The sequence below is a fragment of the Coregonus lavaretus genome (genome assembly GCF_964263955.1).
Source record: "Coregonus lavaretus genome assembly, contig: HAP1_SCAFFOLD_830, whole genome shotgun sequence".
NCBI classification, from domain to species: domain Eukaryota; kingdom Metazoa; phylum Chordata; class Actinopteri; order Salmoniformes; family Salmonidae; genus Coregonus; species Coregonus lavaretus.
In genome coordinates, this window is record NW_028167000.1 from 112,961 (window position 1) to 127,871 (window position 14,911).

General features: G+C 44.3%; 1 protein-coding gene and 1 pseudogene across 2 annotated transcripts in view; both read right to left on the reverse strand.

Moving 5' to 3' along the window:
- Positions 1-2,080: 2,080 nt before the first annotated feature.
- On the reverse strand, positions 2,081-12,619 carry LOC311114008 (SLAIN motif-containing protein 1-like; the record flags this gene model as incomplete). Its single annotated transcript, XM_084189274.1, has 10 exons — positions 2,081-2,156; positions 2,272-2,569; positions 2,757-2,918; positions 3,842-4,210; positions 4,735-4,884; positions 6,218-6,349; positions 11,184-11,317; positions 11,399-11,401; positions 11,587-11,616; positions 12,198-12,619. The coding sequence occupies 10 exons, from the start codon at positions 12,617-12,619 to the stop codon at positions 2,081-2,083; spliced, it is 1,776 nt and encodes a 591-aa protein (XP_084045400.1).
- Positions 12,620-13,573: 954 nt separating this feature from the next.
- Positions 13,574-14,911, reverse strand: part of LOC311114009 (small ribosomal subunit protein uS9m-like) — a 3,797-nt pseudogene continuing 2,459 nt past the window's right edge. Inside the window, exons 3-4 of the transcript XR_014615193.1 lie at positions 14,283-14,478; positions 13,574-14,085 (exon numbers count right to left, since the gene is read on the reverse strand). The product of XR_014615193.1 is annotated as a small ribosomal subunit protein uS9m-like (transcript). The remainder of the gene's footprint in view (positions 14,086-14,282; positions 14,479-14,911) is intronic.

Below are 14,911 nucleotides of genomic sequence, written 5' to 3' on the forward strand. Positions count from 1 at the left end.
TTGGCTGTATTTTGACAACACTGTCGTTTAAAAGTGTCGTTTTAATCGCTGTTTATTATTAAAAATATGAGAAGAATGGATTGAATGATGAAAGAAAGTATAAACATGTCATCCGTCGCGTGTAGACGGAACAAATAGTCTATAGTCCTTCCAACGCTTATGACCTCCCATATGGTCTAGCGGTTAGGATTCCTGGTTTTCACCCAGGCGGCCCGGGTTCGACTCCCGGTATGGGAACGACTGTTTTGTTAAAACATCATTGAACATTATGTTGTCTACAGCAGTTTCCCAACCATGCTTCTCGAATACCCCCCTCCGTACATATTTTTTTTTGTCCAGGGCTAAAACAAAAATGTGTACTGTTGGGGGTACTCGAGGGTTTGGAAACACTGCTGTGGATTTCACTATTGTATTACTGCTAGATCTTTCGACCTTCAGCTTTTCAGACCTCCCATATGGTCTAGCGGTTAGGATTCCTGGTTTTCACCCAGGCGGCCCGGGTTCGACTCCCGGTATGGGAACGCTTGTTTTATTAAAACCTTGAACAGTAGGCCTACAGGTACCGTATATACAAGCCTGTGGCATTGACTGTTCACTAATGCGAACTGCCAAATAGAGTATTCTATCAGATGTAGGCTACTCTACTCTAGTAATGCTGCAACTAGCTCTCGGTCTCACATTATAATTAGACGTTCATCCATGTTTCTCGAACTTCAAATTTCAAAGTGATTAAGGTTATGTTTAGGCATTAACTCCACATTTTTAAAGTTAGGCATTAACTGTGAATGGTTAATGTTTGGGATAGGCTTAAAACAGAAAGCATTACATGTCCTTTGATAATGAACCTGAATACAATCAATCTGACAAACCTAGCGAAAATGTAAGAACTTCACCTGTGGAAATAGCCAGTAGCCTACTAACTCTAGAGACAGAATGTTGAATATCAGAATAACAGTAGAAGAGGTTCAAATAATCAACAAAAAATGTAATAATTTAAAAATATTTTATTTTAGTTCGGTTTTTAAAACAAATACACCCATTCAATTAAATACAGTAAAAAAAAGTGTTTTGGAGAAAGAGTTGGTGAGACGTGCTGTGAATACTAACCTGCTTTTTTAAACTGAAACAAAAACAGAATGTGAGAGTATTATACATAAATGATCTTTTAAAAGAAATCCTTCATCCCAAAAGACAAAACATCTACCGTGCTCCTCATCAACAAAAGTATAATTAACCATAAAAGTGCAATATCACAAATAAAATGAACAAAAACACTTAGATTTCAATTCACACTTGTACAATCAGTGCAACAATTACAAATATTTCATAGATACACCAGTGAATCTTTATAGTTTAAAAAGTGTCCAAAACACAACTTGAAGTCATTTCCCTGTCTTGGTGAGACATTTTGTAAACAAATTCAGACATTAGCTTTAATTTGGTTAATATGCTTCACATAAAAAAATTCAAGAAGAATATTGCATCAATACGATCAGCATCCCAACAATGCACACTGAAAGTTAACTTTAGTCTGTACACTAATCATAAGATAATAAATACTACATATATATTTATTTTAATATACCTTGCCATGTAAAAATTAGACCAAATACACCCAGACAATAGGGAGTGATTTTGATTTTGTTTTAGCAGTATCTCCGTTAAGAGAAAATACACTTTTTATTTATCAGTTCCAAAGTAAAAAAAACTAATTCTGTGGCTTAATTAGCATAAAGTGGCAGCTCTTTCTTTAGGACATCAATGTAACCATAGAGCCTGTGGTTAAAACTTGTTAGTGCATAATATCAACGGGGGGATTCCCCTTGGCACAGACCAAATTGGACAGGTGGAGAATGCATGTTTTACTTTTTGAGCGCTGAGCACACCTCACATACCCAATCATGAGGGTGTTCTACACAAGGTTGTTATTCCCTATAGTTTGGTTGACCTGCCTTCTCAATTCCCCAAGAACACTTTGTGTGGCAGTGAGTGACCCCAACCAGCAGGGTCTTTCTACATTGCCAGCTCTTCTTCTTCTCTGGATCCCATCTCTCCATTCATGTCTCCATTCATCCATCTCTCAGTAGCAGCCATCTCTCCAGCTCCTGTCTTGTAGGGCACTCAGGGTGGACAAGCTCTTAGGAGGCGTCAATAAACTGGGGGAAATAAGATCAGATTGAGATGAAAAATAAGGAATACATGACGATCCCAGACAATAAGAACCTAGTTTTGAGCTTGTTGGTGCTCCCCTAGTGTCCAACAGTAGCCTACCTGCGTGCGGGTTGGGCGATCTTGCTTCGAGGGGTGGAGCTGGTCCCGATAAAGGAGGCGGGGCGGGGCAGGCTACTCCGGGGGGGTGTAGGAGTGCCCCCAACCCCCCCGGCTGGTTTACTAGGGAGGGGGATCCCACTGATGCCGCTGAGGGACTGCAGACTGGTGGAGGTCGGCATGGTAACTGGCCCTTTCACAGTGGGGCTGACGTAGGCTGTGGCTTTGAGGGGTTGCCGCGACAACGACTGGAAGTTCCCCACACTCTGGACTCTGTTCTGCAGCTGACCGGGTGAAGGGACTAGTGGGGAGAGGAACATGGATTATTATAATATTCATGTTTTCCTCAGATCTACTGTATAATCTATGGACTACCTACTTAGAATTATCATTTTCAATTTGATGAATTCTGGCAAGTCAATCAAGCCCTGCAGTTTTATAGTATGTGTGTGGTCAGAGCTAAAACAAAGAAGAGGAGGGTATCTCACTGGAGGACTGTAGCCTGCTGGCCAGCCCATTGGACGAGTCGAAACTCAGACTGTTCCGAAGAGTGGAAGGGGAGCTGATGTGATTGGCTGGGCTCAGTGGGCTAGGCACGCTAGGCATGCTGGGAGCCCTGAACAGGTTGGGCATGCTCCTCCGCAGCTTATCTAAATAGAATGAACACACACACACACACACACACAAATTCCTCTATGAATTCAAGGCCACAGATCCAGATGACTAAGATTGTATCATCTCACATTCTACATAGAGTCCTCTCTCTTTAAGAAGAATAAGTGTCACTCTTACTACTCTCTTTAAGAGCCCCCAAAGATAAACATCTCCTGTAATCTCACCACTCTCTATTCAGTGTCCCACTCCTGTTTAGCTCCCAGAACAGAAACAGAATACCCTCCAAGAGCTTAGGGAACAGTCAGTGTCACAAGAGGCTTACAGTTAGCACGTCACTGGTAGTCTGCCAGTACGGTCAACAGGCAAGGAACTACCTAGTGATTAATTAGTGGGTGACCTTAAAATGACCTGTTTCCACATTAACATAAACGATGACAAGTTGAACACAAACCTATAAATAGATTAGTATAATTATTTCATAAGAGGGCCATCATGCCGTGTGTCATAATTCTTGTCATAGTGCTCCGTTTGTAGCCCTACTAATATTGTACTTTGTTGATATGCAAATGTGCCACCAAGACAACACAAAAAGGCTTGTTTGAAAAACGTACTCTCATATTCATCTGCATTCCAAATGTAATAATAATAATAATAAAAATAATAATATATAAATGTGATCCCCAAAATACATAGCGAACATAAACACACATAGATAAACACACAAACATTATTATTAGAGGAGAGTCTTGCAAAGCAATAATTCTTATTAGAAAGTGTGAGATTTCATAACTTTAAGCAGAGGGCCAGGGTTGCGTGCAATAGACACCGAACAGGAGAAAACGTTTGAAAAAAAATGGAGGAGTCCAGTACAACCTGAAGCTGTCCAATAAAAACGTCTTCATTGTCATTTTCACTAATGAACGCAACCCAAGTACCTGCATGGGCCAGGCCTGCTCACCTGATCCTGGTCTGAAGCCCTGCTGGTCGGGTGTGTAGGTGCTGAGTGTGGGGCTGGCCAGGGCCTGGGGTTGGGGTGGTGGCTGATAGGAGAATCCTCCAGAGGGGTACTGAGGGGTGGAAGGGCTGGAGAGACTGGTGGTGCTCCTCCTCCAGTCCCGTATGCTGGAGAAGGTGTGGGAGTGGGGGAGGCCTCGCTGCAGGGTGGGTCCCACACGGGTCAAGCGGGGCTGGGGAGGAGGTAGCTGCCCGTACTCTTCCTCCTCCTCTTCCTCGTCCAGGTCGGCCTCGCCGCTGTGCTGAAGGGAGAGGAAGGAGAAGCTGGCGCTGCGGCGGTTGATGGAGTTGGTGGCATAGTCCTGACGAAGACCTGAAGGAGGGGGAAATACGGACATGCGCACAAACACACAAACAATCACACACACAATCAGTCGTCACCTTCTGTGCCTGAGGTTAAGGTTAATAAAGCCTGGATGAAGTCTGAGGTCTAGTATCACATGTTACAGTGTTAGAAGGACAGAAGAAGATAAGTAAAGAGAGAGAGAGAGAGAGAAAGAGAGACAAAGAGAGACACACAAATAGAGACAAAGAGAGACATTGAGAAAGAGGAACAATAAAGGGCAAGAATAGGGCCAGGAATCCAAAACCACATGACCTGACCATGAACAACTCTGGGCCCTACTTTTAACCTTGGGGCCCAGAGTTATTCCCTTTCAGGTCACCTGCTCAATAGTTAATAATAATAGTTCTGATTTATAAAGCATTTTCCACCTATAGATGCTCAAACCCTTTTACATAGTAAGGAGGGAAATTCACCTCTTACTGTGTAAAACACCATATAGTGACAGCTATGTGACAACACCAACGCAGTTATTATAAGGGTGAGGGACTCACTGTCCTCCTGCAGACGAGCCATGACTTGGACGTCAACAAGGTCCTGTAGCTTGTATCCCTGGGTGATGGAGTCATCCTCCAGCTCCGAGGCACTGAGCTCACTGTCTACGGAAGACTGGGGGCTGAGGAGGAATCGCCGGAGGCTGCGGCCTTCAGGACACAACAACACAGTCCGGGGGTCAGAGGTTAGATCAGAGACAAATGACACTGCAGAGATTTTACATTAACAACGAACACAAAGAACACTGACATGATGAAAAGCAAGATTTGTTTAGATAGAGGTACACTGGCAGCAAAAAAAGCCACAAAAACATCACTCTCCCTTTAAGAAACATTGCCGAGTCACTGTTAGTGGGGAGGCCACGTCATGGAATTGTGCCTTTGGTGATAGAAGCACCACAACTCACAGACAAAGCTAGAATAGGCCATATTGTGTTTATGGCCACACCAAGCCCCAATGGCCATTTTCCATTATGGCCGCCAGACAGGTCCCACAGGCTTGCCCTAGCTGTGTGATATTTAGTGCTTCCATCACCAAAGGGACTATTCCACTCAAGTCTGTCCCCTCACCATCCCACTATGTTGTACTTCACATGGCAAACACCTGAAGCAGCAGAAACTGAACACACACTGAAACACTCCTTCTCTTGCCATGATAAATGATGAATGATGACCGTGGGGGCTTCTCAATAGTCTATAGTGGCTTCCTCTCCTCCACTTGTGTCCGCCTCTGTTCTGATCTGACAAGACAGCCAAGGTAGGTGAAACGTAAGTGCTTTCACCTGTCCATATCTCTAACATCAGCAGGAATGAAGGAGAGGAGACAAGGAGAGGAAGCTCTTTCAGACAGACTATTGAGATGCAAACCTTGACATGACACTATGAGAGAGACTGAGACAACATGGGCCAGCGGGGGAGCGAGCAAGGCTTACTGCGATTGGCTGAGTGATTGGCTGGGAGGAATGTGGGAATTCTCTCAGCCTTCCCAACAGGAGACAGAGACAGGTGGAGGAGAGGATGGAGGGGTGAGGAGAATGAGGCTGATGGAGGGAGAAAGAAAGGGAGGGGAAGGAGACAGGATAACGGGGAGAGAAAGAGAGAATCATGGAGAGTTGTTTTAATGGAGAAAAAAAGACTAAACTATTCCAATCAAGACTGTGGTATTTTTTCAATTGTGAAATACCATGTTCGAGAAGTAATCATGGATAGAGTATCCCTCATGTCTAAGGACCAGGGTTTTTCCTCGGCTGGTGAACTGATCAGGAAAAGTTGAGTTTCTGCTCAGTAGGGCCCAGAATTGTTCTGCTCAATAGGGCCCTGAGATTTTCTGCTCAATAGGGCCCAAAGGTTTCCTCCTCAATAGGGACAAGAGTTTTTCCTGATCAGGTTGCAAGGTTGAAAAACTCCTAGTCCTACTAATGTCATATGGTAATATTATGGTAATCTGTCCCCATTTCACATAGTAATCTGTGTGTGTATTTACCAGGTCTGTCAGCGGACGGAGGGGTGGAGCAGGACCTGGAGAACGAGGCACTGAGGGGGGACACTCCAGCTACACGTCTCAGGGGGAGGGCAGGGGACGAGGGGCTGGAGAAGACCCCCCGCCACCTATGGACTACGCATGGGAGGGAGGAGGAGGAGGAGGATAAGGGAGGGATAAAGTAAGGCAATGTCATACTGTATTGTATCAGACCACCCCCAAACACACACAAACACACACACAGCTGTCAGTGCTTTCCGGGCCCCTCACAAGGAACAGAGGTCAGCAGTGTGAAGCGGTTGTTTACCTCATAGCCAGCGCGTCACACTGCTGTGACTGTCACAGAACCACTATTCAGCAGCAGCCAGGGAACACATCTGCTGTCCAATGCCCAGGAGACAAAGCTGCATTCACAACCCTCACACACACACACACACTGCTCAACACACCCATTCAGCACAGGCCAGGACCAGGGACAGAGCAGCGACCACACACACTGCACACACACACACACACCATCTGATATATATTCATAGAGAGGAGACCTACAGGAATGAACATTCGCTAAGTAAATATCCCAGCAATCCATCTAGAGGACACATGGTGGATCAAAGAACAAAGACAGACAGAAGAATTAATAATAAATGTTGCAGAGCTGAGAAATAAAAGTGTCTCTCTCTTTCCCTCTGTGTGGTGGTGCGACTGTGAGCTGCTCAACGCAGCGCTGCATATATCCCTGCACCACAGATAGAATGGGGTTATGCTATACCGGTCACTGAGAATATAAACCACTTAGCAGCATCGAGGGAAGGTGCCTTTCATGTAAACACGGTAACCATGGTTACCCCTCTGGTTGCCGAGGGAGGCCCTGTGAACGTAGCAACAGGCAGATAGTAGGCCAAGTGTGAAAGCAGTGGAAGGCTTTTCCTGCAGTTACAGCTACTGTGGAATTAATACATGGGCTTCTAGTAGAGATCCTTACAGCAATACATTGTATTAAGATACATGTAACTGCCAGAATAAAGGAAACACTTGAGTATTTGAGGGATACAAAGTATATTTGTTAAGTATTACACTATGTTGTTGTTCCCTTTATTTTGTCAGTTACCTGTAATACACTGATGCAAAGGCAGCTTCACTGATGCAACGATAAGCTGTTGCATGACAAGTATATAATATGAACGCCAAGTCAAATTGGATCTAATGTGTAAAAACATAATACATTTGATACTTTTCAAATAGATGATAGTAAAAAGAAATACAATTAAGCTGACGTGTGTGCTTATTCTCCGCTGTTGAAAGTGACGCATGGCACAACACCCGCTGGGAGACAGTTGCGGCCAGTGCTTCACCTCTCATTAAGAGCTTAGTGGACTTAAAGCTGTATTAATACATTACCTTCAGCTAAGACCGTGGGAGCCGTCACATCACATCCATTCACTCTTCCACTGTCCTGTTTCACACGACAGCCTCTTCTCAGACATTAACCTAAGGTCCACTCACCACTCTCAGTGGTCATTAGACACCATGGAATGTCTCACAAGAGTAGAGGCCTTAACCCTGGTGTGAAGGCTAAATTCCCCCAGTTGGCCACGCATACCTTCACTTCACGGCCACCCATTCATTACCATTCAACCCTGTCACCTCTCCACTGCAACCCTTCTCCAGGTAGATGCTGTGAATTAGAATGTGATCTCCATCACCTAACCAGGTGAAATTAATGCACTCACTGTCACAGGGGCGCAACTTTGGTTTTAGAAGTGGGGGGGACATAATATATACAGTTGAAGTCGGAAGTTTACATACACTTAGGCTGGAGTCATTAAAACTCATTTTTCAACCACTCCACACATTTATTTTTAACAAACTATAGTTTTGGCAAGTCGGTTAGGACATTTTTCTAACATTTGTTTACAGACAGATTATTTCACTTATAATTCACTGTATCACAATTCCAGTGTGTCAGACGTTTACATACACTAAGTTGACTGTGCCTTTAAACAGCTTAGAAAATTCCAGACATGGCTTTAGAAGCTTCTGATAGGCTAACTGACATAATTTGAGTCAATTGGAGGTGTACATGTGGATGTATTTCAAGGCCTACCTTCAAACTCAGTGCCTTGACATCATGGGAAAATCAAAAGAAATCAACCAAGACCTCAGAAAAACAATTGTAGACCTCCACAAGTCTGGTTCATCCTTGGGAGCAATTTCCAAACACCTGAAGGTACCACGTTCATCTGTACAAACAATAGTACGCAAGTATAAACACCATGGGACCACGCCTCTGTCATACCGCTCAGGAAGGAGACGCGTTCTGTCTCCTAGAGATGAACGTACTTTGGTGCGAAAAGTGCAAATCAATCCCAGAATAACAGCAAAGGACCATGTGAAGACGCTGGAGGAAACAGGTACAAAAGTATCTATATCCACAGTAAAACGAGTCCTATATCGACATTACCTGAAAGGCCGCTCAGCAAGGAAGAAGCCACTGCTCCAAAACCGCAATAAAAAAGCCAGACTACAGTTTGCAACTGCACATAGGGACAAAGATCGTACTTTTTGGAGAAATGTCCTCTGGTCTGATGAAACAAAAATAGAACTGTTTGGCCATAATGACCATCGTTATGTTTGGAGGAAAAAGGAGGTGGCTTGCAAGCCGAAGAACACCATCCCAACCGTGAAGCACGGGGGTGGCAGCATCATGCTGTGGGGGTGCTTTGCTGCAGGAGGGATTGGTGCCCTTCACTAAATAGATGGCATCATGAGGAAGGAAAATTATGTGGATATATTGAAGCAACATCTCAAGACATCAGTCAGGAAGTTAAAGCTTGGTCGCAAATGGGTCTTCCAAATGGACAATGACCCCAAGCATACTTCCAAAGTTGTGGCAAAATGGCTTAAGGACAACAAAGTCAAGGTATTGGAGTGGCCATCACAAAGCCCTGACCTCAATCCTATAGAAAATGTGTGGGCAGAACTGAAAAAGCGTGTGCGAGCAAGAAGGCCTACAATCCTGACTCAGTTACACCAACTCTGTCAGGAGACATGGGCCAAAATTCACTCACCCAACTTATTGTGGGAAGCTTGTGGAAGGCTACACGAAACATTTGACCCAAGTGAAACAATTTAAAGGCAATGCTACCAAATACTAATTGAGTGTATGTAAACTTCTGACCCACTGGGAATGTGATGAAAGAAATAAAAGCTGAAAGAAATCTCTCTCTACAATTATTCTGACATTTCACATTCTTAAAATAAAGTGCTGATCCTAACTGACCTAAGACAGGGAATTTTTACTAGGATTAAATGTCAGCAATTGTGAAAAACTGAGTTGAAATGTATTTGGCTAAGGTGTATGTAAACCTCCGACTTCAACTGTATATATTTTTTTATCCAGTCGGATAAACACACCAAACAGCCTACCCGACCACTCGGAGGCGTCCGCATGGTCCTAAAGCACACCTTTGCCTCGTTTTGTATCACATTCCAATGATAAAACTGGGGGGACGGACAAAAATGCAATTTGATGTCCCGTCCCCGCCCCCCCGTCCCCCGTGAAAGTTGCGCCCCTGCACTGTCATAACCATGGTACCAATGTGTGAGTCTGTAGGTTTGTATACTGCTGTCTTTTCAGGAGTGACTCTGCTTGTGCGTGACCACTGTATGTAGTTTAATGTAGCCATTACTGTGAGTAGTTTAATGTAGCCAGTACTGTATGTAGTTTAATGTAGCCAGTACTGTGTCTAGTTTAATGTAGCCATTACTGTGTGTAGTTTAATGTAGCCAGTACTGTGTGTAGTTTAATGTAGCCAGTACTGTGTGTAGTTTAATGTAGCCAGTACTGTATATAGTTTAATGTAGCCAGTACTGTGTGTAGTTTAATGTAGGCAGTACTGTGTGTAGATTAATGTAGCCAGTACTGTGTGTAGTTTAATGTAGCCAGTACTGTGTGTAGTTTAATGTAGCCAGTACTGTATATAGTTTAATGTAGCCAGTACTGTGTGTAGTTTAATGTAGCCAGTACTGTGTGTAGTTTAATGTAGCCAGTACTGTGTGTAGTTTAATGTAGCCATTACTGTGTGTAGTTTAATGTAGCCATTACTGTATATAGTTTAATGTAGCCAGTACTGTGTGTAGTTTAATGTAGCCAGTACTGTATATAGTTTAATGTAGCCAGTACTGTGTGTAGTTTAATGTAGCCATTACTGTATATAGTTTAATGTAGCCAGTACTGTGTGTAGTTTAATGTAGCCAGTACTGTATATAGTTTAATGTAGCCAGTACTGTGTGTAGTTTAATGTAGCCAGTACTGTATGTGACTAGTGACTGTCTGGCAAGGTGATGTACTTTTACCTCTGAGTCCAAAATAGTCTGGAGTAGCCTGGTTACCTAATCCTGAGAGATTTGAGGACCTGTTTCATACTGAGCTCTATGCCTCAGAGTGCTAACCTCCCCCCTCACCTCCAGTGAATTCAACAACATGCTTCAATCACACACATGCAGAGGAATTGTCTCATAACTATTGAACTCATAACATGAAGGCTGAGTAACTCACTTTACTTACAACAATCACTACTACTTTTCTCAGTTGTCAAACTGATGTGCTATTGTGTTTGTGCAAAAGGCCCAACGTTAGATTTGTTGTACGCACTAATCTTATCTGTTCTGCACACTCAGCTGTTTCCTCGTTATGGTAACGAGATAGAGGTGTGATCTCACGTGGATTATAATGATCTGTTTATAATTATTAAACTTGATGAGACCAATGCACACACACACATGCAAGCGCGCGCGCACGCACATATACACACACGTACCACCCACACAGTAAAGTACAATCATAACCATCTGTTGAAAGAAAGTCTTTGAAAACCAGACATTTTGTCAGGTTGACAGAAAACCATGGTCCATTATATAGCCATCCATCCATCCTTTTTTGGTCCCTAGGTTCCACCCCTCCTCATACCTTGGTCCAACCTGAGACACAGTGAGCGGGCAGACTCCACCTCTGCTCTGGGACTGTCCAGGACCTGTCTGCTCCACTGGAGGGTGGTAACAGGGCTCTCCCCCCACAGCCGGGCCTTGGCTGACACATACAGCCTGCAGGGAAGACAGAGAGCCAGAGGAGAAAGAGAGGAAGAAGAGAATTTCACTGCCCTATAGTCCCATATCAACCCCTACCGTCTACAGGGAAGACATTTGTTTCGGTTCAGAGATACGTTTACCCGTTTTACTGTGATCCAAAAAATTGACATCAAGCCAAAACCTCACTTAGGACCTGAGAATAGAATCATATTGATTGTAGCCAACAAGTGCAAACTGTGGCGCTAAAATAGTGGAGCGCACAGTGTGGAGCAGCCAATTCTGACTCCAGTTCAAAATTGGTTTTGGGCACTATACTGGATATGAGATAATAAAGAATGAGTCAAAAGTAGAATGTCGCCTTTTATCTGCGGGTATTCTTATGCATACGTTTTACCACTAAAACAATAGCACTTTGTGTCCAGTCCTCCCCCCCAAGTCAACATGTCTCAGACTGATGCAGTCTAGCCTCCATTTCAACAGGCACATGTTCACAGAGCACAGTGGCTGCCTGCTCAATCGTAATCGTTGACGATGATCATTGCAACAAATCGATATTTAGTGTTTGCTAAAGAAAAATCGAATGACATTGTAACAAGTGTCCGCTCGATCTTTCTATCCAATTAGCTTCGAAGGTGTGGCTTTGTTGTCGTATATCATTCCTACTACGATTTGGTTCTCATTTGCAGGTGCAGAATTATATTCCATAGGCCTACTTCTACTAGAGTAACACAGTCATATATCCTATAACATAAACAAAACACTGCATCACCATCGTATATGACATATCAACTGTCATATGCAAATAAGGACTGCAAGTTTCAAAGAAATCTGTCAGGTTAAATGTGCCACCTGTCAACCACATTATACAAACCATTGGACAATGTGAAATAGTTACCAGGTATCTTCAGATTCCTCATGAGATAATATAGAATCTAGGTCCAGAATGTCCACCTCATCCAGAACCGTGGGTTCCGTATAATCAACCTCCGCCTCTAGAGCAGCATCAGCAGCGGCATAATGCGAATGTAAATATTCGAACGGTTCGTCCGACGGGAAAAATGACCCCAAGGAAGACTGGCACAGTAGTGTCGGTAACGGACTAGGTGTGCAGTAGCTCCCGGCCATATAGGCCGGGGAGGGAGGTAGAATGTGGGGGCTGCCAGTGCAGCCGTTCGCCCGCGTCCTCAGTTGCTCATTTTGCCGCTCCAATTTCCGAACCAGCTCTTGGAGCTTTTTCACCTCCAGTTCGGCGTTCACGGCATTGCTGTTGCCGTTGACATCCGTCATTATCTGGGGGTTCATCACCGCTGCATCCATTGGATGGAAGAGTACAAATACCCGATATATTTTAATTAAATGGTGGACGGGGTAAGCTACAATCAGTCTCAGCCCATCCGTTGCCCTCACTGTGATTTGGGTATTGGTTGTATCTTCCTTGCTCCAGTGCCCATCAATACTAGAGCATTCAGATGCCGCCCATTTCACCAAATGAGGGATGGTGGCGTGCTACAGATTGTCTCCACCCCCAGCGTGGTGAGTCCACCACCGGAACTGTTGCCTAATTAGAGATTTCAGGACAGGCGCAAGCAATCCTCAAACTTAACAGTTGTGACAATTAATTAGTGACAATCATGTGCCATTTTTACAGTATAGGCCTAACAATTTCTTTGACCATAAAGAAAATGCACAACACATTGCCTTTGTCCGTAAAGAAAGTGCAACATTTTTGTTTCAAATATGTTTATTAATACATGAGAATGAGAGATTCCTTCCAAAGTGAAAATACATTATTTTTTAATAGCCTACCTTTTGATAACACAATATTTGATTATATACCAGCATACACTATTGACTTCTATTGATATACACATAAAGATCTATTGAATTGAATAATAATCTCACCAGCCACTGTACTGACATACTCTACAACCGCATGCTCAGAGCGCCAAGCATCTTGAACACTCCGCTGGTTCTGCCAGGGCATTTTATGTGCATTTATCGCCATCCTGTGGTGTGAATTGAGACGGCACATGATGGAACTGTGGTGACTTTTTCCCTTTTAACGCAGGAGTGAAAGTTCTGAAAGCACGAAATATAAATACAGTATCTGCGACCGCAGATTTCAGCACCATGGACAGCGACTGAGGCGGAATCCCTAAAGTGGACTTTCAGCACTCCATGACAGTGGATAGCGCCTGGTTTTTCGCAGCTGCAACGTTACTGGCCATTTATTTATTTTATAAGGAATAAAAACAGCATATTATAGCAAGGTATCTGAAAAACAACATTTTATTTCCAATATACAGACAAAGACAGTCAATGGACAGGTGTGTTGTCAGAGATGGCCCTCTGGTGGCTGAGAAAACACATTACAGCCTATATGGAGTTGGGAATTCTGCCCTCACATGGACAGAACCCCTTTGCATTTGTACAGGTATTTGAGTCATCTACTTGATGGCTATTTCCCAGATCTAAAACACCTTTAGGGGACATACAAAAAGCTAAAATAGGGGTTGGATGAACAATTTGTCCACTTACTAATAACAGTTCTGCCCTCAGAGGAAGATAATGTTGATTAAGATGTTGCTGTGATTTCCCTGTGTTCTGGCAGTCTGACAGCTAGTCCTAAAATAGACAGAGCTCTGTGAGCCAGGACCATTCTCACTGTCCAGTTCCATTCTCTCCTCTATCTCAGCGTTTCTTCCAGGTGAACTTCCTCCTCGCTCCCTCCTGGCCCGGCTTCTTCCTCTCCTTTATTCTGGGGTCAGGGGTCAGCAGCCCAGCTGAGAGGGAGGCAGAGATGCAGGTCAAAGGTCAAACCAAAAACAGTACAATACATCAACGACAACGCAACAGAGGAACAGCAGCCAATGTTGTTAATTTGATGTACATTTAATAGATAATGAAGCTTTCTGAATGATGTGTGTGTGTGTGTGTGTGTGTCTCATTGGTTGTGTGTGTGTGTTGTACCACTATCCACCTTGTCTCATGGTCTCCACCTGTCCCCTCAGACAGGAAGCTGAGCATGGCGCGGGAGATGGCGAGGCGTAGCGCCCCCGCCTGGGCTGGAATGGCCCCCGCCACTCACACTGCACTGCATGTCAAACCTCCCCAGCACCCCCATGAAGTGGAGGGGGAACATCAACTGCTCCCTGTCAGGGGGAGAGGAGAGGAATGGGGATGGAGAGAAGGGAGGGGAGGGAGGAGAAAGGAAGGGTATGGGCGAGGGGAGGGATAAAAAATTGAGGGAGGGAGAGTGAGTGAAGGGAGAGAGGTGGAAAGGAGGGAGGGAGAAAGAGGGGTTGGTTACGAGGGAGAGAATGAGATGAGAGAGAGCATAAAAGAGAGAGAGAGAGGGGGGGGAGGGGAGGGAGAGAGAGAACAGGATAGAGAGAGAGAGAGAGAGAGAGAGAGAGAGAGAGAGAGAGAGAGAGAGAGAGAGAGAGAGAGAGAAAGAGAGAGAGAAAGAGAGAGAGAGAGAGAGAGAGGGGAGGAGAGGATAGAGAACAGGATAGAGAGAGAGAGAGAGAGAGAGAGAGCACGAGAGAGAAAGAGAGGGAGAAGAGAGAGGGAGGGAGAGAGAACAGGATAGAGAGAGAGAGAGAGAGA